The following is a 27,010-nucleotide window of genomic DNA, read 5'->3' on the forward strand; positions in this document are numbered from 1 at the left end:
AGGTTCCCCCCCCCCCCCCCGCTGTGAGCTATTCCTGATTTTCTGAGCTGGTGCTCTTGCTGAAGTGACCTTGTCTGACATATGATCCAGGGTTCCCTCATCTAATGCACCATTGTCAGTGCTGCTAGGAGTGGCCCATGACAAAATGAGCAAGCAGAGAGGCCACAGATGCAGCCATTGAGATGTGCATGATTTGCTGTCCTCCTGTGGTGCACACTGGAGCTATCTAAATATGTAGCAAGCCAATTCCAGACAGAGTGGCAAACAAACAGGAATAATTTGTTAGAAAACTGCACCCAGTGAACTAGTCTAATGTCCTGTGGTGTAGCTGAGGATAATGTTATGTCTCCAGTGCTGAGGTAAGTCTCAGCTACCACTGTGGTCAACTTCTGTATACAGAATGGGTTGGCCATCACCTTATATTTCACTTGTATCAACCTTGCCTTCAGAGGATGGTCTAGAACAGGGGTCTCAAACATGTGGCCCGGGGGCCATTTGTGGCCCGCCAGACGATAGTTTGCAGCCCCCGCCTTGCCTGCCCTCTTGCCTGCCCCCCCAAAGGACCCACATGTCCTCTGCTGTCAAGAGTAAAAAAAAGTGTTGCCTTGCTCGCCGGCTCTCTCCCAAGACAGCACCTCTTGCCCCCTCCATCCGGAACTGCAGCCTGCCAGCCAGCCCACCTGTCTGCCAGCTAAGGAAACTCCTGGGCAGCTTCCTCGGGCTCTTGCTCCACTTGGCAGAAAATGTGATGCAGCCCAGCCTCACCCAGGCTCTGCCTCCAGTGGCCCCCAGGTAAATTGAGTTTGAGACCCCTGGTCTAGAAGAGTATGAAAAAACTCTCTCCTTCCTTTCCTTGCATCTTCATTTTAACAGAATATCTCCTGGTTTGATCCCATTTTTTTGTCATTGCAACTGAAATTGTAAATTGTGGTTTGAGTGAACCCTACAAATCAGGATTATCCACCATAGTTTGGAGAACTGGCAGCTATTTTTTATTTATAGATCCTGGGGAAGTCAAAATGTAATTATTAGCATTTTAATTTCTAAATAAGAACGATAGTGATATATTTTGGAGGAAAGACCTTGGGTGTAACATAAGCAGGCAGTAGTATAAGCACCCATTTCCCCATGATGTGATCCCAAATTACTACCGAGTCACGTGAATTTGGCAGTGTAAGTAGGGTGATGAAATGGGTTTTATCTGTGCATGACTAGGCCAAGATGAAACACAGTAACCTCATGTGATCATGTCCTAAGACTTACAAATTGGCTCTATAAGGAGCAATATTTCATGCATTATTTTTCAAGGTAGTGAAGGAATGTTTGTAACCAAAGCATTTTATGATTAATATGTCCTGTTCAGCATATAGCCAGAAGGATTAGGAAACAGGTGTAAGAATTAAATGTCAGTGCATTCTGTGGACAGTGATCAATGTCTTCTTGACTTACATACATTTAAAATAAGGCATCTCTAAGTTAATAACTGATTTTTTTTCTCACTTCCAATGAACAGTTAAAAAACTCAACAGTCATTTTTGAGGTTAGGCCTATAAGCACTGACTTTGTAGACATAGTGCGCTTCTGTGTTTTAGTGTTAACCCGGTGTGTTCTGTTTCATCAGGGAGAAGCTGGAATTCCAGGAGAACCAGGGATCCAAGGGCCAAAGGTAAACTCTACTTCTCCGACATGTATGTTCTGGAATCTGTTTTCACTTGTGTGTATATGTGTGCATAGAGAGGTAGATAGAAAGATGGATAGGTGGTAGCAGTGAAGAATCAGTGCAGGGATTTTTTTTCCTGAAAGAAAAAGAAAAGATGATCTATAGGGAGCTATAGTACATCGCTAATCACATTAAATTCTGGCCCCCAAAATATTTGGTAACTAAGGCCAGGATACTTTGGAGTAGATCTGCCTATGCAATAGGAATAACATCAGATTGCTCCTAATTAAGAGTCTCTCCTTTGATTTTCGAATGCATATTATCTGAGTGCAATGAAGCTGTTCACACCATGAAACTGAGGCTGTGACTGCACAGTAAGGGAAATGTGAATTACCTTGCCTCTGCATCGCACTGGAGCAATTGGTTCATTCCAATATATGTGGCCACAGAGGCCAGAGGAGGATAAAAGCCTTGTACTTGTAGTTCCAATTGAAGCACCTTCAAAAGAACTGCCTTAAGAAGGCCTTCCTTCCTCCCAATGGCCTCCTTATCTTGCTGGGGAGAGTTCCTGAAGTTGCTAAAAAAAATAAATGAATAAATAAACAGGATTGGGAGGGGAGCTGATTTTAAAAAAGAAGTGGCAGCTTAGAGGAGCAGAGGCTTTGCTGAGAGGTGAGTACTAGCACCGTGTACTATGAGTACTATGAGTACTATGCACACACTCTCCCCTTCCAGTTTTCAAGCCAAAAGAGCTGGATTTATTTGATTTGGCCTTGGCATCATGTGGGCAGGAAAATTACTTTGATTTAACTTGTTTTATGAATGGAGCAAATCCCAAGAAAGGGGCTCTAATTTCCTCTGCCACAGCTAGTGAGGTTATTCCCCATTGCACATAGCCACACAGTCAGGTATTGGTGACCAATATTTTGCAGCAGAAGGTCACCCACAGTCATAGGAAGGAAACTTAACATTCTTTGTCATGAATCAGGAACTTACTTTTGTTCTGCTTTTCACCTGTCTTATCAGGCATTTGAAAGAGTGACAAATAGCTGATGGAATATGAGAACATTGATAGGAGCTCAAATTGTACTCTAAAGACACACAGATTTTTAATTTTAGAATGAAAGCAACATTTTAACCAAATGTTAATTTTTTAAAAGTTGTGTCTGTAAGGGAAGTACTAGTACTGTGTTAATATTAAATTCGCATTCATTTCAGGGAGAACAAGGAAGTATTGGCCCCCCAGGAGAGAAAGGCTTAGATGGGCTACCTGGGCCAAAGGTATGTATCATGCTGAATATGAGAGTAAGGCTGCTAAACCTCTACTAAAGAACTGAGTCTTGCCTTGCACTATTCAAACACTGCAGGGAAGCCAAGGAAGCATTGGCCCTGTGGGTGAAAGAGGAATACAAGGGCTGCCAGGGCCAAAGGTAAGAAGCGCATGGGAAAGGAAAAGAGTAGATTAGCCCATGCCCTGCTTAGACTTTGGGAGTTTCTGTTGCATCTTTTTTGACCATTCCAGGGAGAACCAGGAAGCACTGGCCCAATGGGAGAAAGAGGCATAGATGGGCTACCAGGGCCAAAAGTAAGTACTGCCTAGGAAAAAAGAGTAAAACACAGTACTTGTGATTTGAGATCTTATGCTGAGACACTGTTTCAAGTCATTTCCTCACTGAAATATGCACTATATACTTCCAAAGAAAAATATTCCCAGTGTCGACATCTACATTTGGAATCCCTAAGGAGATATGCCAGCTACCTATTTTCAGATTCTAGATTCAGACACTGCTGTTTATGAATGCATCTAAAATTGTTTTTATGGCTTATTGTCCTTGAGTTTGGTTTGGTTTGGGTTATTTTTATAATATACTTTTAAATTTTATGTTTATTTTATTATGAGTTGGGTATATTGCACACTAGACTGAAATCAAACTTGATGAAGAATGATTTCAAAAATTGCTAATACTATAGTAGAACATCAAAATGGTGGTGGTAGTGGGGACATTACCATATGCAGTACTTAGAAACATGTAGTTTTCCATGGCATCTCTTGTAAACAGTATAGGAAGAACCAGAAAGCATTCACCCAATGAGAGTAAAAGACTCAGATGGCTTGTCAGGGCCAAAGTTAAGAAGCACATTGGAAAAGATCGTAAAAAACTCATGTTCTGCATAGGAACTGATAATTTAAAACTTTTCAAACATTATAGGGAGAACCAGGAAGCACTGGCCCGATGGGGGAGAGAGGCATGGAAGGGCTACCAGGGCCAAAGGTAAGCAGCGCATGGGAATGCATAATAAGGTTAGCATATGCGCTGTTTGGAAACTAACAGTTTTCCATTGCACATTTTTTAAAAACCTGTAGGGAAAACAAGGAAGCATTGGCCCAGTGGGGGAGAGAGGCATAGAAGGGCCATCAGGGCCAAAGGTAAGCAGTCCTTGTGAGAATATTGTAAGACAGAAACCTGGCGGGCCTTTCCTTTGCATCTTTTTTTTTCAAATCTTCCAGGGAGAACCAGGAAGCATGGGAGAAAAAGGCACAGAAGGGGTCCCAGGGCCAAAGGTAAGCAGTGCATGGGAACAAAGAGTAAGTTACCCCGTGCCCTGCTTGAATACTGAGCTTTTCACTGCACCTCTTTCAAAACTTTTAGGGAGAACCAGGAAGCACTGGCCCAATGGGAGAAAGAGGCATAGATGGGCTGCCAGGGGTAAAGGTAAGGAGAGCAAGGAAGAGCTAGGACGTTCGTCTATGCCCTTCTAAGAAGGAGCACCCATTGCATGTCTTTCAAACTTTTCAGGGAGAAACAGGAAGCTTTGGGCCAGTAGGGGAGAGAGGCATAGAAGGGCCCCCAGGGCCAAAGGTAAGCAGTAATAGGAAAATTGAATTGCTTAGCCCATGTCTTGCTTAGAAACTGGGAATTTGTCATTGCAACTCTTTTGGCCATTCTGGGGAAAACTAGTAAACACTGGCCCAAATTGGAGAAAGACGTATAGATGGGCTACCAGGGCCAATGGAGAGCAGAGGTTGGGTAAAAATAGTAAGCCCATGCTCTTTTTAAAAACAAAGAGGTTTCTATTATTGTGATTGCATCCCTTTCAAACCTTTCAGGGAGAACCGGGAAGCATGGGAGAAAAAGGGACAGAAGGGCCCCCAGGGCCAAAGGTAAGCAGTGCATGGGAAGTAGTAGAAAATCAGTCCATGCCCTGCTTAAGAATAGAGTTTTCCATTTGTCCTGTTTCAAACCTTCCAGGGAGAACCAGGAAGCATTGGCCCAGTGGGAGAAACAGGCAAAGATGGGCCCCCAGGGCCAAAGGTAAGCAGTCTATGGGAAGCAGTAGAAAATCAGTCCATGCCCTGCTTATATAGAAAGCTTTCCATTGCTCCTGCTTCAAACCTTTCAGGGAGAACCAGGAAGCGCTGGCCCAGTGGGAGGAACAGGCAAAGATGGGCCCCCAGGGCCAAAGGTAAGCAGTGCATGGGAAGTGGTAGAAAATTAGTCCGTGCCGTGCTTAAGAATCAAGCTATCCATTGGTTGTGCTTCAAACCTTTCAGGGAGAACCAGGAAGCATGGGAGTAAAAGGCATGGAAGGTCCCCGAGGACCAAAGGTAAGCAGAGCATGGTAAGAAGTACTGTAATAAATTAGCCCATGCTCTGCTTGGAAGCTGAGCTTTGCATTGCTCTCTTTCAAACCGTTCAGGGAAAATCAGGAAGCATTGGCCCAGTGGGAGAAAGAGGCATGGCTGGCCTGCCAGGACGAAAGGTAAAGAGAACATGGAAAAGGATAGTAAAACGGTCACATACTGGGCTTACAAACAGAGTTTTCCATTGTGCCTCTTTCAAATCTTCCAGGGAGAACCAGGAAACATTGGCCCAATGGGAGAAAAAGGGCCAGAAGGGCCCCCAGGGCCAAAGGTAAACAGTGCATGGGAAGTGGTAGAAAATCAGTCCATGCCCTGCTTAAGAATAGAGTTTTCCATTGTGCCTCTTTCAAACCTTCCAGGGAGAACCAGGAAACATTGGCCCAATGGGTGAAACAGGCAAAGATGGGCCCCCAGGGCCAAAGGTAAGCAGTGCATGGGAAGTGGTAGAAAATTAGTCCATGCCCTGCTTAAGAATCAAGCTTTCCATTGGTCGTGCTTCAAACTTTTCAGGGAGAACCAGGAAGCATGGGAGAAAAAGGCATGGAAGGTCCCCGAGGACCAAAGGTAAGCAGAGCATGGTAAGAAGTAATAAATTAGCCCTTGCTCTGCTTGGAAGCTGAGCTTTGCATTGCTCTCTTTCAAACCATTCAGGGAAAATCAGGAAGCATTGGCCCAGTGGGAGAAAGAGGCGTGGCTGGCCTGCCAGGACTAAAGGTAAAGAGAACATGGAAAAGGATAGTAAAATGGTCACATACTGGGCTTACAAACAGAGTTTTCCATTGTGCCTCTTTCAAATCTTCCAGGGAGAACCAGGAAACATTGGCCCAATGGGAGAAACAGGCAAAGATGGGCCCCCAGGGCCAAAGGTAAGCAGTGCATGGGAAATCGTAGAAAATCAGTCCATGCCCTGCTTATATAAAGAGTCTTCCATTACTTCTGCTTCAAACATTTCAGGGAGAACCAGGAAGCGCTGGCCCAGTGGGAGGAACAGGCAAAGATGGGCCTCCAGGGCCAAGGGTAAGCAGTGCATGTGAAAGGATCATATATTTGTCCATGCTCTGCTTAGGGATAGAGTATATCATTGCCCTGCCCCTTTCAAACCTTTCAGGGAGAACCAGGAAGCGCTGGCCCAATGGGAGAAAAAGGGACAGAAGGGCCCCCAGGGCCAAAGGTAAGCAGTGCATGTGAAGTGGTATAAAATCAGTCCATGCCCTGCTTATATAAAGAGTTTTCCATTGCTCCTGCTTCAAACCTTTCAGGGAGAAACAGGAAGTGCTGGCCCAGTGGGAGAAACAGGCAAAGGTGGGCCGCCAGGTCCAAAGGTAAGCAGTCCATGGGAAGTGGAGAAAATTCATCCACACCCTACCTAAGAATAGAGTTTTCCATTGTTCCTGTTTAAAACCTTCCAGGGAGAAGCAGGAAGCATTGGCCCAGTGGGAGAAACAGGCAAAGATGGGCCCCCAGGGCCAAAGGTAAGCAGTGCATGGGAAAGGGTCATAGATTTGTCCATGCTCTGCTTAGGGATAGAGTATCTCATTGCCCTGCCCCTATCAAACCTTTCAGGGAGAACCAGGAAGCGCTGGCCCAATGGGAGAAAAAGGGACAGAAGGGCCCCCAGGGCCAAAGGTAAGCAGTCCATGGGCAATATAAAATTAGTCCAATCCCTACTGAAGAATAGAATTTTCCATTGCCCCCTTTCTCAACCTTCCAGGGAGAGCCAGGAAGCATTGGCCCCATGGGAGAAAAAGGGACAGAAGGGCCCCCAGGGCCAAAGGTAAGCAGTGCATGTGAAGTGATATAAAATCAGTCCATGCCCTGCTTTAGAATCGAGTTTTCCATTAGTCCTGTTTCAAACCTTTCAGGGAGAACCAGGAAGCAGTGGCCCAGTGGGAGAAACAGGCAAAGATGGGCCCCCAGGGCCAAAGGTAAGCAGTCTATGGGAAGCAGTAGAAAATCAGCCCATGCCCTGCTTAGCAATAGTTTCCCATGGCCCTATTTCCAACCTCTCAGGGAGAACCAGGAAACAGTGGCCCAGTGGGAGAAACAGGCAAAGATGGGCCCCCAGGGCCAAAGGTAAGCATTGCACGGAACAGGACCTTAAGGTTAGCATGCACTTGCTTGGGAATGGTGTGGAGGAGGCTGTTTTACTGCCTGCAGGGCAGTATTAAATCTGTTATATAGGTATAGAACAGCCAGAATGCAAGCATAAGAAACTTAGGCCCCCATGTAACAAATGTTTCAGTGTAGACATGAGAAAAGGGCAAATTTGCCTCGTGCCATCCCCTTCACAGTTGGTGGAATACTTATTAAAAAGCCAGTTTTAGTGTGCTGGGATTTTGCAGGAAACATTTCTAGCTGAAGAATTCCCACTAGAGAAGATTCCTTCTTAATCACAGAATAATTCTTAAATTTTACTAGCTTTAGGGATTAGGATCAGTCTTTTGATACGTACTGGGTGGCAGGCCCTTCTGCTGACTGATATCTGAGGCCTGCTGACTGAATGATTTGCTGGCACAATTGCACTGCTTACTAAGACAATCGAAGGAGAAAAGAAGCAGTGAACCTGAGATACTCCAAATCCAAACCTCCTCCAGTTTCCAGTACCACCGTGCTGGTGCAAAGTATGGCAGAGCAAGGATGGTCCATGATATTTGCGAAGGCTTTCGCAGCCGGGATCTAATGGTTGTTGTGGGTTTTTCGGGCTCTTTGGCTGTGTTCTGAAGGTTGCTGTCCTCTGAAGATGCCGGCCACAGAGACTGGCGAAACATCAGGAAGAACAACCTTCATAACACGGCCAAAGAGCCCAAAAAACCCACAACAACCGATGGCCCAAGAGTTTGGAAGAAAGAAATTGTAGCTGATATAGTTACCTTTAACTAGTTCTCTCTCTCTCTCTCTCTTGTAATGAAGTAATTACTGGTGTAATGAGTACTATTTTCTTGTGTCTTTAAAAAAGCATTTTTGGGGGTATTGTGAGAGGAATTTTTCAAGTTCTTATCACTCATATTCCCCTCCTCCCAAAAGCACCTCAACATGAAAAGTAATGAGCAGCACAATAAGTAATGTACTGTACAGTAATGAGTTTGGGAAGTGCAGTTTTAGAGCAGAAAACCAGTTGGAGTGCTTAACTATCCTATACTGGCCATTTTTCTGCAACCGTTTCCACCCATAAGCCATTACCCCTCCTCTTAGAGATTCCACTTTGCTTTTGAAATGCATGTAACAGGTGAAGGGGGCATGCCAGATGCTCTGCATGGTTATCGGGCAATGGTGAGACATGCATTCATATAAAATGCTATTTCTTATTGAATGGGTGAAGCACCTTTTCCTGTTTTGTTCACATGATGGCTGGTGCTAAGGCAGAGCACAGCTAGTGTGACTTTCAGAGATTTATGCACTGGGAATTCCATTTGGAAAGATGGTGATGGAATGAGCTTTGGCTGGAGTTGACAGACAGCTACCAGAAAATGCTGATTTGTTAGCAGGGTGTTCATTGCTGTCAATGCTGGTATCGCACACCCATGTTGCCTTTCCTAGTGACTTCTCGGCCTGCCTCTTGTAAGATTTTGCGCTCCATGCACAGATAATTGATAGGATAGATGGGTTCCCTTTTTTATTTGTTACAGCAAACACTGGCAGGAGAAGAAAGGCTATACCTTTTCTTTTGCCAGCTCACTACAAAGTTGTACTCATAGTCATATCTCGCCACAAGGTAAGATAGCAGTAATGGGCAAAGTCTTCTTGTGTCGTGATGCCAGTGTGACACAAGGGAATTCACTCAAGTTTAGAAATCTCCCTAGACCCTATCTGGTGTGTCCTAAGTGGTGAGCACAGCAGATAATGTCTGTGATGATTTCTGAACTAGAGGCAGTTTGCCTCCCAGAGTTATATCATTTGATTTCCATTACATAAGAGGATTTTTTTGCCAATAATGCTACATTATAAAATACCAATAAAATATTGAAATAAAATCCAGAATAGTCTGAGCATAGAGTGCTGGCTGTACCAAACAGCCAATTAAGGTAGTATTGATCAGTCAGATGATCAAGAAATGATAATGAGAGGCCAAATGAATACCAAACTGTATGAGCAATTTAGGCCATTTTAAAGGTGGTGTATTCGTTTCCTTGAAGTGAGAGAAAGCGACTTTAAACAATTTGGAAGATGAAATGTGAGGCTTTAACAGTTTATTTGAAGTTTAGTTCTTGGGTTACTATATAATGGACCCATAAAATAACTAATGCAGAACGTATTTTATCCTTACACTTGACATATATATATGCACAAGTTGTTGGGGTGGGGGTGTCTGGCTGGTTTGCTTGTGCTTTGAGAAAATATCAGCTTTGTTCTTGGCTTCCCGGGAATCAGCAGTAATACTACCCAGTGCCGGTTCTGCTTGGGTTTTAATGATTTGTCTTTCTAAAATGGCAGATGGCATACTGTAGTATGTTTCTTAAAAAGTATATTTAGAAGGTCAAATGTAAGATATGGTGAATATCTTTGGCATAATCAACCTTAATGTAACAATGCCCAAAATGAAACTGAGAATTGAAATAAATATTGTGAATTCTTTTTTTAAAAAAAAAACCTCACTTGTCACATTACATTTGCTGCAAACTTTCAAGGATGAATCATATAATGAGAAAGAGCTTTACCTCATTTACCTGGATTGATTCTGCTTCACATAAGACTTAAAGCAAACTGCACAGATGACCTGACAACCTCTTGTTAGCTCTTTGATTCATTCCCTTCATGTGGAGTGCCCATAACCAGTGAATCTCTGTTAACAGAAGAAACTCTCAGAATCCAACTAGACATGACATTAAATGCATCTTAAACGGTGGCAATGTGAGAATTAAACCCCCTCTCCAGCAAAAACAGCCATGTTTGAAAGGATGTTTTTCTTCAGGATCCCAGCAGAGGAGAAGGGGGTTCTATTCTCTTTCCATGTTAATTCTGATCCAATTGCTTATGATCCCACCCAAGCATTCAACTTCTGTTTTTTTGAAACTTGCATGCTAAATGCAAAGATGCAGAGTTTCATCCTCAATATTTCTTTAACTATAGGGAGAAAAAAAGAGTTGTTTTCTATTCCTCTTTTCATTCTGTTAACCCAGTTGATATTATGCCTAGATTCACTAGCTAAAATCCTATAGCAAGTCACAGCTAGAACTGAATATATAGACTGTACGGAGGCGCTGACTCACTCCATCCTCACTGATCCAGTGCTCTGCTCTTGTTGTGACTTGCTACTCGATTTTAGGCATAAAATGAACAGGGTCAACAGAGCAGCCTCCAGCTTCACGATTTAAACTGATCCATGAATATTTCATTTGTCATTTTTCAAGTAATTGTGGGGAAAGGGACTCCATTGTTTACATTCTGATGGTGTGAGCAAGCTAGCAAGCTGAGACAAGCTAGACTGGCAGCTTGAACCCATGGCCTGTTCAGTGGCACACGTCTTCGGACAGTTCTCTTGTGCAAGGAGGATGTCGCCAATATGGCCAATATGTTTTTATTGTTCATCTGCCTTCATACCAAGATACGACATTTTGGAACTGATTCTTTTATGTACCACAAACCTTTTCCTGCATATAAAAGAATTACACCAAAAAGGAGGCATTTATTGTGTTTATATAAAGTCTGTTTGGCCAATCTGCTCTTCTTTTTGTCTGTATTTCACAAAGTCTGCATCAAACTGTAATAACCTATGACTCCCTTTATACTTGAATCTTTTCAAATTGAATCTTTTATACTCTCTTTTCAAATGGCCTTAGCTTGTAACACCAAGATGCCAGACTGTCATTTTGTCTTTTTACTGTTTGCCAGTTCAATTTCATAGTCCTTTAAACTGTGTTGCTTGGTTTCGCAGCCTTGTGGTGTGGATAATGTTACATGATGAGGTTTTCCAATGCCTGCGGGTGATTTTTTTGCCTTGTATCTGATCCGGCTGATTTACTTTGCAGCTAGAGTATTTTCAGAGGCCTTTAAAGCTGCGACTGCTTATGTTTTGCTCCTCAAGACACACTACATATCAACTAGATTTACTTATTAATACTTTAAAATAACAAACATTGTTTATTTTCAGGGTGAACCTGGTGAAAGAGGAGCAGATGGATATATTGGGCCAAGGGTATGAATTCTTCTTTTTCTCTTTAACTCCCTAAAATAAACTCTCAAACTATAATCACATTAATCTTTTTCCATTTTAAAGATGAAACTGAGATAAACATGCAGGGTAATTATTTACTGAGTAAAAACTAGTAATAGAAAAATGTGCATTTTCTCTCTCATCTATTGTGCTAGGCCAAAATAAAGTACATATCCATGTAAATATTGTGGAACAGAAAATTACTTGATGGAGATTTGGAACTTTGACATTTCTCTAGTGAGGGTGAACACAAACATTAGTTGCTTCCTAGGCTGCTGAAAATCCTGAAAGAAATTAGGTACTCAGAAAGGAAAAAGGATTAGATTAAAGAAAACTAAAGCTATTTAAAGCATGCTATAATCAAGCCCAAAACAAACTTATGAATGCCTATTCTTCCCCACATACAATATTTTTATAGTCTCTTCAGACTTACAGCTAAGTTATTGCCAAATGAAGTGGGTGTGAGCTTAAGGATATTAAAATATCTCTGCTTTTATTTCATTGGCTGAAATCCTGTTTGTGGCATAAGCAAAGTATAACTTTTGTCTGTTCCTCCCTGGTAAACAAAGTGTCCCTGCTGCAGTTGGCACTACACACCCACCCACGCACAAGGATGGAGATAAAATGTCTTTATATAAATAATGTAGTTTCCTGATATATATTTATTTACATTTTCACTTCAAATGTACATCTTCTCCATTGACTAAAGACTATTTGTGCATATTTTTTTCAGTTGGAGGCATTTTTAGCCATTCCTACTTCATAAAGGTGTATTGCTTTTCATGTGCATTATTTCTTCAAACTGCATTTCAAGTCTCGCAAGCATGTGAATTCTTATGGCAAGCCGCATTGCACCGTGCAATGAGTCTCCGATGAAGCTGGATTACACTGGATTTCAATTGAAAATTTAATCCAATGAAATTATTTTCCATCCCTACCTGTCCCTGATAATCTACCAATCTATATTAACTAAGGAACAGGGCCTCCTCACTGAGACTGCACACACATAGGTGACATATAAGAGTTTAAATCACTGAAACATATTAGTGCTGAATTAAAATGCACTATGGCTTCCTAATAATAACCTGTGAAAAACTGAATATCATGTCTGTTACCATAAGGTGCTCAAGTACTATTTCTCCTTCTTCTTCTTCTTTTTAGGGTCCTCCAGGCCTGAAAGGAGAACAGGGTGATACTGTAGTAATTGATTATGATGGCAGAATTCTGGAAGCGCTCAAGGTGACTTTTATTACATAATATGGTAGCACCAAGCTCCTGCCTAAATCAATTGCTCTAACCAACTGGTGAAAACATAAGAAGAGCCCTGCTCGATCAAACTGATAGTGCATCTGTCTAGTACTCTTGTTTCATGCAGCAACCACAGGCCTGAGGGTGGAAGGCCCACAAGCAGAAAAGGAGGGCAAAATTGATGCTCACCAGTAGAATTCAGCAGGACCCACACACAGTCTATTTTGAAGATTCAGGACATCATTCACTGTTAATGTAACTGGATGAGTAGCCATGAATAGGGACCCACAGTGTCCCATTCACTCATCTTCCTTTTAAACATACCCGCTCACTTTCATACAAACACATAGCCATAGAACCTTCCCATACACTAATGCTCACATACATAAAAACTGAAACCTCGTCTCACCCCTCCCCTCCCCCCCAATCTGCTTTCTCACTGATACACACAACTAGGATCGGTCTGTTCTAGGGGAGTCTTCAAACTTGCCACTCTCTGTCAGTGATCCCGATGCAGATAAGCAGGATAGAAGCTTTTAGTTTTGCCTGCACTGAGATTCAGAATAATCTCAGTCACCTTTTGGATTCCGGTAAAGATTCCACAGCAGTCTTCCTACCCACCACCCAGCTCATGAGTGGTGGATGAGGAGGGACAAAAAAGTGATAGAGATTTCTAGAGCTCAGTAGCAGGTCACACTAGAGAGGCCAAGCGCCACATATATACTGTATGCCAGTTCTGAGTTGTGTGATGTCAGGAAGTTGTCCGTGTTGCCAGAACATTTTTGCTAAAGCTGTACAGTAAGTTCTATAGAGATAAATAAGGGGGGAAATCAAGGAAAATGGAGCTTTGAAAAGAAAAGTGTGGTGGGCAAGCCAGAGAGTTACAGAGTGCAGCTTTGCTTTCATAAAGTTCATCTCCAGTCCTCTCTATTATTCATAATAAGCTATGGCTGCTACTTGGGTTTGAGTTGGAGCGCACCCTAACTTGTTTCCCATGTTGTTTCTGAAGAGGAGAAATGTAGCTGAGCAAAAATCACAGAACTTTTCAATTGTGGTGAGCTTCTCAAAATGTCTGGTAACTAGTGAATATAGCTGCGGACAGATTCAGAAACATTTGGCATAAACCAGGGACTTTTGAAGAATGAATTAGGTTTCAGTGATGGCTGCCTGCAATTCCACAGAACATGTGGGCCCACAGCTCCTTCAAGTGGCACACAAGTAGTAACACACATGATTGACAGGTGTTAGTTATCTCACAGACTGTGTGGTTCATCTGTGGGTGAATAACGAGTATGAGAAAACCAACAGATATAGTGGGGTGGAGTGTCAGCACAGCATTTCCTTTCGGATATACTGTATAGAGGAAACTATATGATAACAAGTCTCAGCAAACCAAGTGTATGACTTTTTCCACTGAGAAAAAGAAACATGGCTTGAAACTTTCATTTTAGCTTATGTCATATTATTTGAATGGCATAACTATTTGATTTTGAATACATTTGAAAACTGTCCTGATTGTTTTATAACAGGCAGCAGGGAAACCCAAACTGACGGTAATAGCTGTGTATCAGATGCCTGCTTGGACTGGCTTTGTTGGCGTGACCTAGCATGCGTTTTTCATGCTTCAGATTTCTGAATTAGGATGGCTGCAAAGATGCTGTCAAAACATTTGGTTTCTGTTAACAACATAATGACTAGTAATCATTGAGTTAATACTGCTTGCAGCATGACCGATGTATGCTGTGAATCATGACTGTGTTGAACCTGTTGAAATGGATGCTACAGACATTTTGCTTTTTTGAAAGCTCAGTGGGCATTGTTCCAAAAATATGCTTGACTCTCTCCTTGAAATGAACGGGATGGCATTCAAGCAAAATAGATACTACAGTCATACCTGGCACTCCTACCTTAGGAGAATGGAACTGTCAAGGGATGCTGCCATTTCTTTCTCGTAGAGAAACAGAAGCGTGGAAGTATCAAGCCAGGTGCTCAAGTAACTAAAATGGTTACAGGCATGGCTTTTGTGTGTTCAGTATGTTTCATTGCACAGATATTGTTGTGTGTAAAGTTGCCATGCATATCCAACCTCTGACTGTTGTTTTCTTTCAGTAAAAAGAAAGGGCAACTTCAAAATCTTTTGTGGCAACTTCTCTGGTCCAGAAAGTGTCATGATTCAGGGATCCTGCAGAGGGCTACAAATCAAGAAAGTAGCCATACATTTGTCATTCACACAGTGATAGTGTTGCGCTCACATAGTGTAACACATTAAGGGAGCAGAACAGTTACCAAGGGTGGAGTCTGGCTGCTGTCCCCAGTCCTGAGCTACCCATGTCTTTTGGTGCACCTGTGGCACTGAGCATGTATTTGTACATAAGCTTCCATATGATAGGATCTCCACAGAGTCTGAACTGCTAGTGTATGAAAGATTTTGCTCAAGCATCTATCTGTTCACACACAGATAGGTTCAGTGCAAATCATGCATGTCAGCATGTGGATGTCTGCAAGTCGGACCTGTAGTGCAACGTCAGTTCCACGCCCAGTAATGTGTGATGGGCTCTTCATGAGATCTGTGTGCATTTACTAAAGCTATGTACAACTGCAATCATAGTTCATATGCTGGATTCTAGGACATCTGTACACAAATAAATATTTCTTACAGCCATCATAGTGTATGTACAGTGTACAGTGGTACCTCGACCTGAGAACATCCCTACATAAGAACGAATCGAGTTAAGAACGGCTCCGTTCGCAAAAAGTTGCTTTGACCTGAGAACGGAGCCTTGACTTAAGAAGCGAAAAAAAGAGAAGAAAAAAAAAACCTTTTTTGCCCTTTTTTTGACCTAAGTTCACCTTAGGTCAAAAGAAGAAGAAAAAATTCGCCCTCTAGAGGCAGATACGGATTAACCGGCTTTGCATTAGTTCCTATGGGAACTAATGCTTCGACTTAAGAACAAAAACCAGCAGATGCGAATTAAATGGTTTTCAGTGCATTCCTATGGGAAATGGTGCTTCAACTTAAGAACGTTTCAACTTAAGAACGCAGTCCCAATATGAATTAAGTTCTTAAGTCAAGGTATCACTGTAATACATGTAATATGCGAACAGTTTAATTGTAAAGGGGAAGAATATCAAAAGTTTTTACACTGTTTGGGGTTTATTCACAGATTTCCTTCTTCCAGTTTCTCCTACTAAGGAAGGAAATCCCTTGTGAGAGCTAAATACTCAAAATATTTGATCATGGGATGCAGAATTTTGTCAATTGCATGTATTTCTTTATTGGTAATACTTTTCACACAGTGCTTTAGTAGACATTCCACTTGCGAGAATGTAGCCGCACAGCAAGATGGTTCATACTGAGTTAGAAACCCAGTCCAGCTTGTCTACACTTCTCAAAAAACCCACAATATGTAGCTTTTCATTTTAACTGACTCATGTCCTGTGGGGTTTATTTAAGTCATTTCATGCATTTCTACTGAGTAATTGAATGCTCTCTTTTAAAACTGGCAGTAATGTTCACAGTGCCTTAAGTCAGTTAAGAAAACAGTGTGCTAGTACAAAAAACCCTCTGGTGGACATTTATTTTAACTCGCCTCCTAAGAAAATAATACAACTCGGGGGAGGGAGGGGGATGCACTTTAGAATTCATTGTGTGAACTTGAGACTCAGCACAGTTTTTAACACAGGTCAAATCCCCAGGTGTATTTTTGGCTGTGTGAGCAGGCCTACCAAGACTGACTGACAGTGACTGTCCAGGGTTTTAGGACAGATTCTTTCCTAGCCCCACCTGGAGATCCAAGGATTGAACTTCACCTTGTGCATGTACCTATGTAGCATGTATTCTGCCAGTGAGCTACACAGAACCACTCATTAAGTCTATACTGAGTTGGTAAATTAAGTTTTCAATATCCCTGGCAGATCATGTCAAAAATTTGTCCATGTATCTTTTTCAGAAAACATATTTTATCTGAAAAGATGTCATTGCTTTAAGATTTGCTATCTTTGCTTGTTATTCAGTCCAAAGAGGTTAGATTTTATTGCACATTCTACCACATATTTTAATATAAACTGATGGTTGGTATATAATAATTGTCTTAACAGTGTCATTTACAAAACAACTAGTGAGACATCACTTCATTGCTGAGCATATGGCACATTTATCTTTATTCAAACCATGGGAGAGAGGCTTATATCTCTTAAGGAATTGTTGTTCAATGATTTCATATTTGACTTGTCCTTTCAAGTTCCTTTATTTATGAGTACTGTATTGATGATAGTGCTAGAAGTAGTTAACAAATAGTGTTAGTTGAAAAATAAACATTGGCTGATATCCGGTTGCTTACCATAGTATATTGCAACTAGAGTAGGCCTACTTGAATCGATGAAATTTATGGAGGAGTTGATTCATCAAATTACCACTGATTCAGTGGGCCTACTCTAGTGTAGACTTACTATGCTAAGTAACAGGATTTCAGCCATTGTACAGTAGTTTTATCGGATACATTTATTTATTTTATTTTATTTTATTTATATCCCGCCCATCTGGTATATTCTACCACTGTGGGCGGCTAAGAATCTGAATCTCTTAGAAAGGCAGTGCCTTTATGGCAGAGGTGTAAAACTCAATTTCTTCTTGGGCCACCTCAACATTATGGTTGCCCTCAAAGGGACGGTTGTATCAGTAATACTATATCAATGTATCTACTTTTTATCATATTAAATATAATCCTCCTCATTCAATTATCACTTTCTGACTCTTCGTTGCTTGGAATGCTGGGATTAGAAGTCCCACTGGGCGGATGCCCAGCATCTTGTGGAGCATTATGGGTGTGGCCGCCTCCTCCTACGTCACAGAGGGGACGCCACTTCAACACACTCTCTTTCTTTATTCACCAAGCTGCCACCAACCCCACACATATATCTGACACCTCAGACAAAGATCTCTTTGTAAGCTTTCTGAATTTCTGTCTCTGGTGTTCTGAATTTATGCCAAATCTAAGAAAAACCAACTTTTAAACTCTGAATAATCTTTACTGAGTTCAATTGGCATATCAGCATAGACTTCCGCCATTTTCCCACTAATCAGAGACCTTAAAATTATCATTTTAATCTGAGGCTGTTCTCTCAAAACTTGTAAGGAACGCTTCAACCGAATCCCCTTGTTTATAGGAAGGAAATTTCTTTAAATCTGCTTTCGATAATTGGCTCTCCTCATTTTCCCTATTATTATTATTGTTCTGGTTCAGTAATTCCATTCTTCTTATCTCCAATGCTATACGCTGTTTCTCCAGTTCAAATTGTCTCTCTTTCCTCCTTCTCTAGGGCAATCCTTTCCCTTTCTATTTTTTCCTCCTTTTCTATTTGTCTCATCCTATATTCATGTTCCTGGGCTAATTGAATTTTCCTCAGTTCTGATAACTGTTCCCCATTAATTCCTTCCTCCCGGTCTGAGGTAAACCTGTCCCCTTCTTCATAAAACACCTCTCCAGCTCCTTCAGTCATCTCTGGAGACTTTGGCTCACTTTCAGCCATTTTACTGCGTGTTAAAGGCATGTTTCTTGCACAGAAGGCTCCTCACTATTTCCAAGCCTCTGTTTAAAATACTTTTTTCCTTTTCCTGTGTTAGGGTCTGATATATATATTAGCAGTGTGCTCCACTTGATCTAACACTAGAAACTGTAACCAAGCTTCTCTAGCGTCTTCTTTTCCCCTTTTCACTGGCCTCTTGCCAATTTCAGGATACTTTATTTTATATTGCTGCCTTTGGCTGCTTTTATATTCACCACAGCTCTACCCTCTCACAAGAACTGTTCAAAATGGAGAACCCTCAGCTTAGCTGCGCTTGGTCTGTCCTCTCAGAGTTCACCTAACTCAGGACCCTCTGACCAAGTTGCCACAGCGTCTGCTTTTGGGCTAATCTCCCTCACAAAATTGACCTTACAGAGCTCATAAATCAGTTGTCCACTCTGAAGCTTAAGTGCCTCTCCACTAGATTTGCTCCCCGTGAGTCAAATCCTAAAGAGTTACCCACACTTTCCACTCCAGGTGACACTAACTGAAGTCCTTTTGCTCTGGTCACTCTAGCCAAGGCTTTACTGGACAACTGGACAACTGGACACCTCGTATCCCACACGCTGGCACCAATTTCTATTGTGGCCGCCTCCTCCTACGTCACAGAGGGGATGCCACTTCAACACACTCTCTTTCTTTATTCACCAAGCTGCCACCAACCCCACACATATATCTGACACCTCAGACAAAGGTATGGATTTAAAATAAAAAGGATTGTTTATTATAACAAGTAAATAAGTTAATCACTATAATCTATACATAAATAAAGTATCCTCTCAAACACACTAACACTCAGACCTTATATACTCAGTGCTTCATAACTTGTACATGCCTTCAGTTCCTTTCAAGACCTAACCAAGTCCCTAGCCAGTCCCTATCTGGTCCCTCTTTTTTCACACATCATTCACTCCCCCCTTATATACATAACTCCACCCCCTGGAGTCCCACCTCCTGCCCTGCTATAGGCAGATGAACTCCAGCACTACCAGTGACAGGCAGGTGACGTCATCGCAGCCATCACAATGGGCGACCAAGTAAGCACCTGAGTATTGTATATTCCACAGTAGCAGGCAACGCTGCAAGGGCTACATGAAATGGGCTGGCAGGCCGGATTTCGCCCGTGGGCCTTGAGTTTGACATATGTGCTTTATGGTGTATATTATAGAAAACTGGATTATATCCATATTTGTGGGCTTGTAAACGTCTCTGAAAACAAAAGAGAAAAAACTAGAGTTTGATTGGTAATAATTATAATTTTAAAGTGATTAATGAAGGTGCTATATCTAAATTTTCTCTTATTTTATTGTTGAAAACCCTATTTTGAGTTTGCAATATTTTCAAAAATAATATTGTGTGTACTGTATATAAAAATATAAATAATGATTCTATTAAAATGGCCACTTTTGGTCATAGCATAGATAAAGTATTCTGGAAACCTGAAGCATTCCCTACTGGTTTGTAACTATTGCCCCCAAATCATATTTGTGCCATTTTATTATTATTATTATTATTATTATTATTATTATTATTATTATTATTATTATTATTATTATTATTATTATTATTATTATTATTATTATTATTATTATTATTATTATTATTATAATGCAGGATTTGCCTGCTTGTCCTATGGAGGATGTCAGAATCACTTCTCCCTAAAGAGATAATTATATTGGGCGAGGAGAATTGGGCGATTCTGACATAGGATACAGTAATGCATTGCTGGAAAATGATTTGGAAGATGTGCAGGGATAGAAACCACTGATGTTCTGGATTACATTGTTGGGTTTTGTAATCAGGTTGTTAGAGTAAGAACAAGGACAGAACTGGCACAAGAGTCTGCCCCAAAGCCTAGGCCCTGTGTCAGTATCTGTGTTGTGGGGTCTGTTGTTTCTCTTGAGTGACTTTTTTCAAGAGGAACAGCTGTTTGAAAACTACTACAGGCATACGGCCAGGGCCTGTGTAAGATAAGGAGAAAGAATTGCACCAGGATGTTTAATGTGGAAAATGCGCAGACTCACTGCTGCTAATGGAAGAATCAAAGTAAAGCTTCCATACGGCAACGAACAGGACCTTTTCATACATCATATGTACAGTACCTCAGATGGTACCCCTAGAAGCCCCCCCTTTTAATATAAAAGCCCTAAACAGTTTAGGACCTTGGTAGTTAGCAGAACACCTGATCCCAGCCAGATCTGTTCGAAATATCCGTTCTTCACAGGCAGGGCGGTTGACGGGCCTTGACTCAGGGCCCAGAGGGAAAGAACAAGAAGCCGGGCCTTCTCGGTGGTTGCCCCCTGCCCATCGAAAAATCTGCCCATGGAGATACGCTTGGTACCCTCATTGGACGGGTTTAAATGAGCATTGGAAACTTCACTCTTCCATCAGGCTTTCCCAATATGAGCATTAAGTTGCTGATATTTCTGCTTATTTTATTTATTTATTTTATTTATTTCATTTATACCCCGCCTATCTAGTCAATTGTGACTAGATAGGCAGCTTACAACACACACTATAAAACAATTAAACATATAATATATCACATAACATAATTTGCATAAATAAAATAAAATATTTCCCAAAGATGGCGAGAAACAGGGTATATTGTAGCAGAAAAGGAAAAAAGAATACTTAGGAATTAGCTGGAAAGGGGGAAGGCCTGCCTAAACATCCATGTTTTCAGTTGTTTCTTAAAAAGTTGCTTCCCTTTTATCATCCTTTTTGCCATCCTTTCGTCATCTTTTCTACCATCTTTATAGCCATCTGTTTTAATTTATCCTACTAGTTACTGTATCTGTTGAATGTTTGTATTATTTTATTCTTATTGTGTTTTAATATTGTGTTGTCTGTCTTGTTGTTGTTAGCTGCCCAGTGTGGCCTGGCTGCCAGATGGCGCGGGGTATAAATTCAATACATAAATAAATAATTTTAAAAATGGTTCGGAATGTCTACTTGTGCCTGTTTTGAGGGACCCTGCCATCTTTGCCCCCAAACCATTTTTAAAATAGTCTTTAAATGGAGCTTTTTCACTTTAAAAAAAAACAGTTTGTAAAACAACATTAAGAGATGGGAGTCATGGGAGTGGATACAGCCTCCAGAGTCCAGGGAATGGGTAGGTGTAACCCCAGACCTCTGGATATGGCCCACCAAAAGCGACAGAAACTTTTTGTGCTCTGATAAGGGCCATGTTGTCAAATTTTTAAATGGTATGAATTTAACCAGAAATTTTATTTGTGACCTCGTTTGCTTGGGGAAGATGCTTTGTTTTGCTGGATCACACCGAACACAGACATTTATACCATTGTTTTTTTTCAAAATATAAACAATACTGCTTGATCTTCAGAAGATTTTTGATACCTCATTAATCCAAATACTGATTTTGAAACATCAGTTAATATGCAACTGGCTGACTTTTTGTTACAGGGCCCACCAGGTCCTCAAGGGCTGCCGGGCCCTCAAGGAGCTCCTGGACCAAAGGTTGGACTTCATTCCTTTTTACACAAAATATATGTTGTGTTTTGTATGTCTCCTTTTGGTTTGTGTATTAATGTTCCTGTTAATGGTATTTCAGCTTGAAAAACTTTGGGGATTAGAGACTAACCGTTATATAACAAGCTCAAATTTTGGCAGGAAACTAAGGACATACAGAAAATTATTCTGTAGCACCATTACACCTGTTCAGAAATTGTAGCTAGAACTTCTTATAATATCAGTCCTTAATATTTTGAATTTGTTGATAAGCAATTGTGCTCTAAGAGCACAATTGTTTATGTGTCTACTCAGAACTGAGTCCTATTAAATTCAGTGGGACTTACTTCCATGTAAATGAATTTTGGGTTGCAGCTTATCGGGCCCTTCACTTACAAAATCCAAGACTTTTCATGCACCTTAAAATGTTGATTTTCACTGTGATACACAATCCAAGAAACATACACAGTTATTTTGTGGAGTTTAATTTTATTTTAATGCATTTGGAAGCTAGTAACTGATGTCACTAACCCCTTTTTAAATTTGTTTTAGGGGGAGCTTGGATTGCCTGGTCCACCTGGAGTTGATGGAGAAAAGGTTTGTGGTGGAATTAATATGATAATATTAATACATATATATGGGTGGAATAGACAGGAACTGCATAGACTTGTACTCACTCATCTCTAAGTTCCATTGAATTCAGTGGAATTTATTACTGAGTTAATGAGATATGTAGCCATCAATTTTGCACAATATTATAATTAATGTGGATGTTTTCATATTAAGCACATTAATAATTGCACTGTTTCTCTGCCAATATATTTTAGCCTTGTCATTATTTAAATAGCATCTACCTGATCTAATGGACGAAGATCAGAATCTCATGGTTTGCAACAGTGGTTCCAAACCTTGGGATCCCAGAGGGTCTTGGACTACAACTCCCAGAACTCCTAGGCAGCACTGCTAGTGGTGAAGGCTTTTGAGAGTTTTAGTCCAAGAACCTCTGAGGAACCAAGGTTGGGAACCACTGGTTTAAGAGTGTTGGACTTGGAACATTAAGATACAAGTTCAATTCACTGTTAAGTCACAAAGTTTACTTGAGTCAGTAAGCTTAGCCAAACCTAGCTTACAGAGCCATTTTCAGAGTAAAATGGGGGAAAGGGTTTGAACCTCATCCTTCAATTCAGTGACTGAGTTGCTTAGAGTAGGCCCACTAAATCAGCAGTGATTCGGTAAGTCAGCTCCTTTGTAAGTTCAGTTGATTCAAATGGACCTACTCACACATCCGCCAGTGGTGGCAGCCTCACTTATCCTTCCAATCGCTCCTGGAGCACCTTTCTCTTCCTGCTCAGCTGGCTACTCAGCAGCCATGAAGGACGACTGTTCCTCCCTCCCCCTGCGTAGAGTGGCTAGCCCAGCGGGAAGAGAGTGACGGTCCAGGAGTGATTGGAAGGATGAGTGAGGCCACTGCCATGGCAGATGCGTAAGTGGATGGTCCGGCCCCAGGGGTCCAACCCTCAGTCCAGCTGTGCAGGGATATTCATATATGCATACCCCCATCTCTCATCATAAGCAGTTCCTCTTTCTTATAGATGCAAAATTTTGTGCAGTCTCAAGGAGCAGTGCTGAAAGCCATGAGTGCTACTAATTAAGAAACTAGCCTCTTATCAGTTTCATTTGCTTAATTTGCAGGGTCCTAAAGGATCAAAAGGTGACCAAGGAAGCCCTGGCCCAGTAGGACAGATTGGAGAAGTTGGCATGACTGGTCTACCCGTATGTATAGTTTTGATAGCTTTCATTATGACTCTTTTCTGTAGATGCACATTCTAAATATACAAAGTGAAGAACACACACACGTGAAGCAGGGGGACTATGTATGTGAGAGTATCTGGGAAGGTGTCACCTTCAGTTTCTGCTGTTGTTCATATTATAGTTTTAGATGCTGTCCATCACCTTATGCTATAATCTGAAGGTTAAGGGAGATTGCTCAGTGAATTACTTGGTTGGCAAACACAGAGAGTTTCAAATCTCCTAAACAGTGTCTCTTCAGTGAAGCTCTCTGACAGAGCCATGTAGTTTAAAGAGAACAGTGGATCCTAACGAGAAAGCTGATTGGCTAGAGTTTGAAATGGCCACTCCTCCCTCAGCTCCTTTATCCTTTGCCCCTCCCACTGTTCACGTCAGTACGTAAGATGGCTTTTACTGAGACAGTCTCTTGCCCCAGGATTGTTGACAGTGACCAGCAGTGGCTCTTCAGATTTTCAATTTTTGCCCAGCCCAGCCTTGAGATACTGAAAATAGAATCTGGGATCCTGGGAATGCAAAGCAGGTGCTATTACCATGGAGCTACTAGTTTTAATTCAGAGTTATGTAACTTTTTAAAAGGTCTTAAATGGCAGCCACACAGGATGAGTATGTGCAGCTGGATGGTTGAGGGGGAAGCATTAGATACAACATGGTCGCTATACAACTGCCTCTCAAAGGAGATCCTGTAGCAAAAGAGCTTTGAGCCCACTGCTCCATAAACATTTTGTGGGAAGATGCAGTAGGGAATTATTAATTGCCATGCATTTATGAAAACTTTTTAAAGGGAGCCTTCCACATACAGTGGCTAAAGTATTGTTCCATAAGTTATACCTTGTGAGTCTTACTATGCCATCAGCCACAGCAATTTTTGAGGAGTAAAACATTTCCAGTTTCCCACTTGAAGGTCCTGAGACTCCTAAGGAATCCCTTTTGTCATGGGGAAGCCATTGGAGACTAAGGGGCACGGACGTCTTTCAGTTCCAAAAACTGCCACCACGAGGATGACTTCAGAATGAAATGGATTCCCTGGAAGCCTAGAGACCCAAGGGGTAGGGGTGGGGAGATCAGAAATGTTTTCTTTTAAAAAAATCACTGCAGCTATGACAGTGATATCCTTATGCGATGTAGCTGCACAAACAGGTTTTCAGCCAGTGTGTATGTACTATATTGCTTTGGCTTTCTCCTTTAAAATGCTATCTCCTTTTAATGTCTTTTTTAAATAGGAGTTCTGGAACAGATCTGTAGGTGTAACACTTTTATGTTCTATGGAGCCATTTTCTTACTTCAGTATCTATTGATGAACCTTGCAAATGGAATTTCGCAAAATGAGTCTTTTCTTATTCACAGCTATATAGCAGACACGAGCAACTGCAACAACAGCATGCTACAGTTCGTGCACCCAAGTCCTAGGCAACAGCACCTATCCCTTTGAATTCAAATAAAGATAAAAATACAAGGCATCTTCCTCAGCTGGTTTGGGTGTGCACACGGAATCTCCAAAATTCTAGATCAAGTTGTCATGGGCCTTCACAGTCTAAGAGGCAACAGCTGTTCTGGCTGCTTCAGTTCTCCAGTTCTTTCTGATTCAAAAATCACCCTCTCCTTCTCAATCCCACCCCTTTGGGGTGAACCAATATTTCATAGGGGTTACATAGGCTCAGTTTTTTTTTTAATGGACATATTTCTCTGGATCATCTGGTGCTGAGATAAGAAGCATGCTGATAATTGAAAAGGCATCTTCTCCCTTCCTTAAATTATAGGGTCCTAAAGGAGCGAAAGGAGACCAAGGAAATCCTGGATTAATAGGGCAGAAAGGAGAGATTGGGGAAATGGGCTTATCTGGTCCACGGGTATGTCTGTCTTCAGTATTGTTTTGTTATTTATTTATTTTTTGAAACTTGTTGGTGATTTGAAAGTTGCTGAAAAGAGAATCTGCCATCATTGCTGTTCATTGTTCATAGGTATATGGTATATATGGTGATTTTTTTATACTTTAGCTGAGACAGTCATCTGAAGAGATGGTTCTAAGAATTTCCTTTATACTAACTAAGGCTAAATAAATTTCATTCAGATAGTTTCAAAATCTTGCACATGATTTCACTGGAAAGGGTTGCTTTAACATGACCCTTGCATCTGCTGGAGAATCACTTCAGCCCAGCCCCCAAAAGTAGTAGCCCTATAGCTAAACCAAAACAGATCCAGCTTGGGCACAGATCAGGGTTGGGCTGGAGTGCATTTCCCTCATCATGTGATTTCCAGGAAAGAGATCTCACCACATCACTCCACCAGGAGTCCAAATTGCAGTTTATTTCTCCATGTGATCAAACCCTCCATTCTAATTGTTTGTCAACATGGACTTGGGAGTAAATGTAGTGAAAGGGAGGGAATAGAGTAATACGTATAGGACAACAGCATGACTAATGATGCATAAAGAAGAAGCTTTGGAAGTGAAAGCTTATGCAGAAGGATACATCAAAAAGGGGAAAGAATGTGTCTAGATTATCTAGAAATACATCCTCGGATACTACACCATTTCTTTCTTTGTAGGGGATCGATGGACCAAAAGGGGAACCCGGTGAACCCTGCAAGCAGGATCTTGTAAGTTGCCCATAACTTAAAATACCTTGTCTAATTATTTTTAATATATCAGGATACCTAGGGGCTGACATAACATTAGCCTAAATCCAGTTCCTAGTCCCAACTAGAGTAGACCAATCAAATAACTTAATAGTTGAAATCTTGTTATTTAGCATAGGAAATCAAACTAATCTAAGTGCAATGAATTGGTGGGGATTTGGTCAATCCTCTGAAAGTTCCATAATTCAAATGCAACTGCATTAGTTTTGTCTTACTGCACTAAGAAGAGCTGAATTGCTGAGTCAGGTGGGCAAGACTCTGCTGAATTGAGGCAAAGTGGGGTTGAAGAAGAAAACCTGTATATGTGATGGTGATGAGTCCAGGTTTTGTGTGTAATCCTGTGTACAACTGTCTTCAAAGTAGAGGAAAAATCACTTATGAAGACAAGGCTTGTTTTAACCTGAATTGCTCACAGAAAGAGAAAGTTAAAAGGCCAGATGGATGCCATCAAAACTAGCTGCAGAAGTGAAGGAACTGTTGATGTTACTTGCTGATAGATTTTTATATAGGAAGATACACTGTCAAGTGCATATTTTCAAATCACTTGTCTCGAAAGCAGTTGTCAATGTTCGTTTCTAATTCAAAACAAGCTAGATGCTCTGAGTTCTAGTTTACTCAGGATTTGTTCTTACAAGGAGATTAGACATTTTATTTCAACTTTTTTTTGAGTAAGAATGATGACCAGATTAATGGTAATCCTATTCAAGCCTTATTGGTGTAGGATAAATAAAATGTGAGGAAGGGAGCATATGTAGCCTTCTCTTCTCTTGTCACTTCCTTGGTTCTCGTTATATTGAGACTAATTTCTGAAGAAGAGAGGTTCTTCTAT

The 27,010-nt window shown here is 41.3% G+C and overlaps 1 protein-coding gene across 1 annotated transcript in view; it reads left to right on the forward strand.

Moving 5' to 3' along the window:
* COL23A1 (collagen type XXIII alpha 1 chain) overlaps positions 1 to 27,010 on the forward strand; it is a 412,306-nt gene that overhangs the window by 357,395 nt on the left and 27,901 nt on the right. Inside the window, exons 12-37 of the mRNA XM_078385693.1 lie at positions 1,622 to 1,666; positions 2,879 to 2,941; positions 3,028 to 3,090; positions 3,183 to 3,245; positions 3,871 to 3,933; positions 4,026 to 4,088; positions 4,170 to 4,223; positions 4,312 to 4,374; positions 4,459 to 4,521; positions 4,770 to 4,823; positions 4,912 to 4,974; positions 5,063 to 5,125; positions 5,214 to 5,267; positions 5,360 to 5,422; positions 5,512 to 5,574; positions 5,663 to 5,725; positions 5,814 to 5,867; positions 5,955 to 6,017; positions 11,392 to 11,436; positions 12,616 to 12,693; positions 14,232 to 14,255; positions 21,694 to 21,747; positions 22,291 to 22,335; positions 23,431 to 23,511; positions 25,305 to 25,394; positions 26,092 to 26,142. Of these exons, the coding sequence (XP_078241819.1) occupies positions 1,622 to 1,666; positions 2,879 to 2,941; positions 3,028 to 3,090; positions 3,183 to 3,245; positions 3,871 to 3,933; positions 4,026 to 4,088; positions 4,170 to 4,223; positions 4,312 to 4,374; positions 4,459 to 4,521; positions 4,770 to 4,823; positions 4,912 to 4,974; positions 5,063 to 5,125; positions 5,214 to 5,267; positions 5,360 to 5,422; positions 5,512 to 5,574; positions 5,663 to 5,725; positions 5,814 to 5,867; positions 5,955 to 6,017; positions 11,392 to 11,436; positions 12,616 to 12,693; positions 14,232 to 14,255; positions 21,694 to 21,747; positions 22,291 to 22,335; positions 23,431 to 23,511; positions 25,305 to 25,394; positions 26,092 to 26,142 (1,548 nt within the window). The remainder of the gene's footprint in view (positions 1 to 1,621; positions 1,667 to 2,878; positions 2,942 to 3,027; positions 3,091 to 3,182; positions 3,246 to 3,870; positions 3,934 to 4,025; positions 4,089 to 4,169; positions 4,224 to 4,311; positions 4,375 to 4,458; positions 4,522 to 4,769; positions 4,824 to 4,911; positions 4,975 to 5,062; positions 5,126 to 5,213; positions 5,268 to 5,359; positions 5,423 to 5,511; positions 5,575 to 5,662; positions 5,726 to 5,813; positions 5,868 to 5,954; positions 6,018 to 11,391; positions 11,437 to 12,615; positions 12,694 to 14,231; positions 14,256 to 21,693; positions 21,748 to 22,290; positions 22,336 to 23,430; positions 23,512 to 25,304; positions 25,395 to 26,091; positions 26,143 to 27,010) is intronic.

Source organism: Pogona vitticeps, chromosome 2 (assembly GCF_051106095.1).
Source record: "Pogona vitticeps strain Pit_001003342236 chromosome 2, PviZW2.1, whole genome shotgun sequence".
NCBI classification, from domain to species: Eukaryota; Metazoa; Chordata; class Lepidosauria; order Squamata; family Agamidae; genus Pogona; species Pogona vitticeps.